Source organism: Halyomorpha halys, unplaced genomic scaffold, assembly GCF_000696795.3.
Source record: "Halyomorpha halys isolate HHAL.00 unplaced genomic scaffold, Hhal_1.1 Scaffold505.1, whole genome shotgun sequence".
NCBI classification, from domain to species: domain Eukaryota; kingdom Metazoa; phylum Arthropoda; class Insecta; order Hemiptera; family Pentatomidae; genus Halyomorpha; species Halyomorpha halys.
Window position 1 is genome coordinate 351,378 of NW_027114634.1, and position 5,713 is coordinate 357,090.

The window sequence follows — 5,713 nt, forward strand, 5'->3', positions numbered from 1 at the left end:
TATATATTTTTTTTTAAAGTAAAGTTCTTTCACTTGTTTTTTGCTTTTTAAAAATATAATAATTATTCTTTGTATATTTTAAATATTGAAAATCGTAAGAGACAATATAAAACACTTCACTTTCAAATCTTGTAATATTCTTATTCGATCATGTCAATTACTCTACTTAATCTAAGTTCATAGTGATAATTTGTTTCATTGTATATATTTTATACGAGGCCTACGCTCGTATTTGTTCGCTCTTTTGTATTTATTATAATTCCAACACATATTTCATTGATTCAATTAGCCAATTGTAAATAGACTATCTTTGGACAGCTAGCTCCTTGGTCCTCTGTATTCTTAAACGAGGCCTATTACTTGACAGTAATTAAATAAGGAGGTTTGAGTACTAACCAGACCACACTTTGAGTACTAACCAAACCACACTTTGAGTACTAACCAGACCACACTTTGAGTATTAACCAGACCACACTTTGAGTATTAACCAGACCACACTTTGAGTACTAATCAGACCACACTTTGAGTACTAACCAGACCAAACTTTGAGTACTAACCAGACCACACTTTGAGTACTAACCAGACCTCACTTTCACTGACGAAAATCTCATTGTAACTCACCGCCCTCTCACCCTAAATATCAATTAATATATTTAAATATTAACTGTCAGTTAGTAAAGAATTTTTTGTTTCAGTATATTCTTAGTATGCCAGTTTTAGTTAGAAAATAAAATAAGATTAAAATATTCGAGCTTTTCAATCGTTTTCTTTCCGTGATAAATCAAATCATTAGACTGAAGTTAGAAATTATAGACAAAAAATATAAAATAAGTGAAGAAGATAAGTTGTGTGTTTGAACTAATTTCCAATCATCCCATCGTCCAATTAATACTTATTAATAAGGTATCTTTAATATTATATCATCCTTTCAGTCAATGCAAATCTACATTGATCATTTACCACTGTAATGAAATTATCCGTCTCGTAGCGAGTGGGAGGGTTTGAGGGGTTTTAGCTCTCCTCCCATGTTCCCCACGAGATAATTTATATTTTTTTAACTTACTTTCACTACTTACTTGAAAGTCAAAATCCTAGCACGTTTGAAGATTTTTGAGGTATAAACAATATAAATTAGTAGGAGTAGATTGTAGTTCTGATCACAGGGGTCTTTAAATACAAGATCCCCATACAATGTGTTTATATGCTCCTCAAAGCGTGTAGTATTCTAATATTATACATATCGAGTAGCATTTAGCTACATGCAGCACAATTCGTTTATATCGTCACTAATTATGACGAAGAACCAGTTTCCTGAAACCTTTGAGCTGTTTGCTATGAGTTATAGTTCAGTTTAAAATGGAATTCTGATGTTTATGACTTATAATTCAAGGATTTTTCTCCCTTTTCGAACTCTTTAGTCTGAGGAGACATAATATTCAGACTTAGTTGGATTTTGTTAAGGAATGATAATGTCTCGTCAGTCATTCTAGGCAGAGGAATAATTCATTTAACTTTATGGCACAAACATTTTAGCGAAAACTAACACTATAGCTAAATCAACTGTATTTGTTACTGATTAATAACTAAAAGAGCAGTTATTATTTATTTGCCTAAAAAATAATATATATTTATTTTATACAGGAATATTTTTTCGTAATGAAAAATTAATAGCTAAAATATTAACCTGTAATACCTAATGTTAATTTAGCTACAGCTTTAGCGACAGCTAACATCTGCTCCCACTTCACATTCCCATTTCACTCGCTCACTATAGAACTCGAAGAATTGCCTAATTCAATATTACTGTTAATGAATAACTCCAGTCAAATTTGTCCATGATTTGTCTATGTTTATTACTGTACTATATAGATAGGTTTTTTTTCTATTTTAAGAGTTTTGTCTGAAACAAGATATGAAAGGTTACGTAATACTTTCATCTATTCTAAATAATATAAATATACGCATTTATGTGTAATATGTACAGTGTAATATGTCTGCTTAAGTTCGTTATAAACGATTTATACTGCATATGAAATTATAGGCCCCCTTCTAATTAAAATATTCCCCACAAATCTGTTAGTCGTTCTTAAGAACCCGGAGAACGGATTTGTACGTGGGACACTGAGAAATTTCCTGAAGATTGGTGAAGCTGTAACGCGCTGCACTGGACCTTGTGAGAGTGATTTTGATTTCATTAAGCAAAATAGTGGAAACTGATGTTATCTGAATATAAATGAAGTTGATATATTTCCATACCAGCTATTCTTTCAAAGTATAAATACAATTAGAAAATGTGAATATAAAAAGTTTGTTGTAGAAACATTCCAGTACTTTTTTGTTACGTTTGTTTTAGGTATTCTTTTCTACAGTAAAATCAACTGACTGAGGACAGACTTATTTATTTGATTATTTCAAAGAATTGTTTTACGAAGTAAAAAAAAATCGTGGTGACTAAATAAAATAGGCTCAGAAAAGAAAAGTGGATAATTAAAAAGAAAAATATTTTATTAAAAGTGCTACAGCAGGTTTACTAATTGATATTAAAGTTTTCTGATGAAAATTTATGAACTTCCATTTATATACTTAATCTTTTTCCACCTAAAAATAAAAGGATTTCTTTTATTCAAAGTAAGTAGTCAAAAAATAAGTGAGTTGAATGTTTGTGCATTTAAACTCCAATGAAACCAAGCAACTAACGCATAAATTAAATCTAATTTAAGCAAATATAATCATAAAAAATTGATTACAAAAAAATATGGATGATCTCTATGGCATGATAGTCATAATATAATTAAAACATTATCAGCAATAACAATTAACCAATTAGAAGTTTAGAATGTTACATGACCAAGAGAACACTATTCAGTTTATCTATTATTTTTTTATTGTAGTGTAGAAGTGTTAGGGAAACAGGAAAACTGTTATAATATTAGAAGATTGGAAATCTCAATATACATGAACTAAAAGATTCCTATTTTGATAGTTTTACTAATTAAATCCATATAAAAAATGGTATGTTTTACTCTCGTATTTCCTATTACTTCTTATAGACACTTATAACCCTAAATTTTTATTTTATTTTATAAATTTTTTTCAGTAATCTAAACTTTTGCAAAAAGAATGGATCATAATTAGTTCACAATTAAAAAAATAACAAGATAAGTATATCTGTCAAAGTGTCATTGCCCTCCTGATAATTTTCATTCTTCATTTTTGGTATCGTATGTCTGACCTAATATTTATTCTTATATTATAACAGTTAATAAAACTGTTCATATTGTCAATAATTCATAATTATTTTTTATGAAAACACGACAAGGAAAATAGGTATATGAGTTTATTCCAATTATCATTCATGTACGGTATTACAATAGGGATCGAAACATCAATAACTCTTTAATATTTATTGACCTATTCACCCGATTACGGAAGGAGACCATGAAAACCTTATGGGTAAAGGTCCAATTAATATTTTAAAGTTTATGTTTGAATACAATTTTTATATTGTCACATTTATCAATAAAAAGTGTGTGGTACACAATAATTCAATATTTAATTTATTGTTTTCAAATCTTGTTTCTTTTTAAAGATATATCGAGCTTAAATTGTTATCATAAGGAAATGGTCAGGGATGCGGTCAAGAAGAACAAAAATAGTTTAAAACTATTACTGTCCCTCGTGACTGGAACCCTGATCTTCTAATCCATTTACGGTTAATCATCTATATATAATAATAATAAAATTAATTTATTAGTTTATATATTCTTGTATAGGACGATAGGGCCCATGTACATTTGAGTACTTGTGGCTTTAGTGGAGTTTTAATGCACATACTAAAATAGTAGATTACCTGGTTCAGGAGGCAAGGATTCGTCTACCGGAGGCTCTAAGGCTGTTTTGAAGAGGACGATGGCAGCCATCAAGCAAACGGCACCGGTCAGTATGAAGGGCCAATAGTCGCAGAGAAAAGGAAGATTCTCATGGAGGAACTCCATTCTGGAAATGAAAACAGTTATAGGAAGGAAGGGGGTGGGAGAGAAAGTGGTTAAATAATGAAAACAAATATAAGATAAGATTTCATCATACATGTCCGTGGAGGCGAGAAGGGCCATTGCTGTACGTCGGCCTTCCTTTCTTTCTACTGTCAGCCTTCGATAATATATTGATCAGCCGTCGTTATTGGAGACCTGTTCATATCAATTTTGTACAACTTCCAGCTCATTTTATATGCAAGGAACCGATCAATACTCCCTTTACACCATCACATACTAAGTTACTGAAACTTTAAAGCTTCATTATTTATAAAGTTTTAAAGAAATGTTTCTTACTTTGACCTTTTTTTTTAATACCTATAATGATAGGTATATTTCTTCGTGATATTTATGTACTGCCATTATATTTTTAACTATGTTCTAAGCAAATTATTGACCATCAGAAATCTTATTCAAATAATTTTAATAAATAAAGTTAAAATAAAGTGAATAAAAATTGAAACTTCTCATCTATAGGAACTGTAGCAGAGATCGGCAACGTGGTGGCCGAGAGAGGGAATTTTAAAGTACTCGCATTCGAGTATGTAAACTCTAAAAACTAGTAAATAGTTTATTAATTATACAATTTATGTAGAATGGTCGAACCTTAAATTAATTCTAGACTAAAGACATTTATACGTCACGAGATGATTTTTTTAATTAGGAATTTCCACTCAAGCAGTGGCAAACTAAACTTTGTACAGCCTCCAACCAGATCGCCCTGTTCAAGACCCATTCCTCTCTTAGGTCGTATCCCATCAAGGATTCCTTCACCTCATTGCCCCCCGTTAACCCGTCCTCCTAATTTCTGTAAATGTACCTCCCTTGGTATTCTTTCTTAAGGCATTTTAAATATCAGTGCCACTTCAGGTGGTTTCCTCCAACTCCTTTATTGTCCAGGTTCCTGCCCAATGCGTTAAAATGCTCATTATTATATTTTAATATAGATTTCTCATGGTTTAAGAAATAATATATTTACTAGATAATATCGAATAGAATATTGATATTATTTTTGTTGAATCAAAAATCCTTCTTACTTCCGTATCGCAGGAACCATGTAATGGTTGATTCATTTAGAGGAAGTCAAAATTTTCTACTTCTATATATTGTTCATTCTCTAAGTTAGGTGATTTTGAAAATTGAAACTATATGATTCATTTTTTTACACATTGAATATTCGAGTTAGTCTCTTCTATTTTTCCGTTGTGTGTTGTTACTGCATGACCTGTGTTATCTTTTGCCCTTAACTATAGAATCTTAGATTCAACAGGTTATGGGCCCAGTGATTGTAAATTCGTGAGTTTCGTCCAAATAGTTATTTTTCGTTTCGCGAATCCGCCATGTCTCAGCACCAGTCGCTGCCCGTTGAACGTCTAAAGGGACGAGAAAATTTTGACGTGTGGAAATTCGAAGTGCAGGCCTACCTAGAAGATTTGGAGCTGTGGGAATGTATAACAACAGATACGGAACCCGACAAGGAGAAAGACACGAAATTTCGTTCCAAGTTAATCTTATTGGTTGAACCGGTGAATTATGTTCACATACAAAATACGACTACCGCCAAACAAGCATGGGAAAACCTATCGAAAGCTTTTCAGGACTATGGATTGACAAGACGAGTTGGACTTCTCTGTATTCTTAGAACTTCAAAACTAGAAGGCTGTAGTTCGGTTGAAGATTAT

General features: G+C 31.4%; 1 protein-coding gene across 1 annotated transcript in view; it reads right to left on the minus strand.

The window, feature by feature from the left end:
• Iyd (Iodotyrosine deiodinase) overlaps positions 1-4,173 on the minus strand; it is an 18,400-nt gene extending 14,227 nt beyond the window's left edge. The window contains exons 1-2 of the mRNA XM_014425324.3: positions 4,087-4,173; positions 3,851-3,996 (exon numbers count right to left, since the gene is read on the minus strand). Coding sequence (XP_014280810.1) covers positions 3,851-3,996; positions 4,087-4,112 — 172 coding nt within the window. The 5' untranslated portion in view covers positions 4,113-4,173. The remainder of the gene's footprint in view (positions 1-3,850; positions 3,997-4,086) is intronic.
• Positions 4,174-5,713: the final 1,540 nt, after the last annotated feature.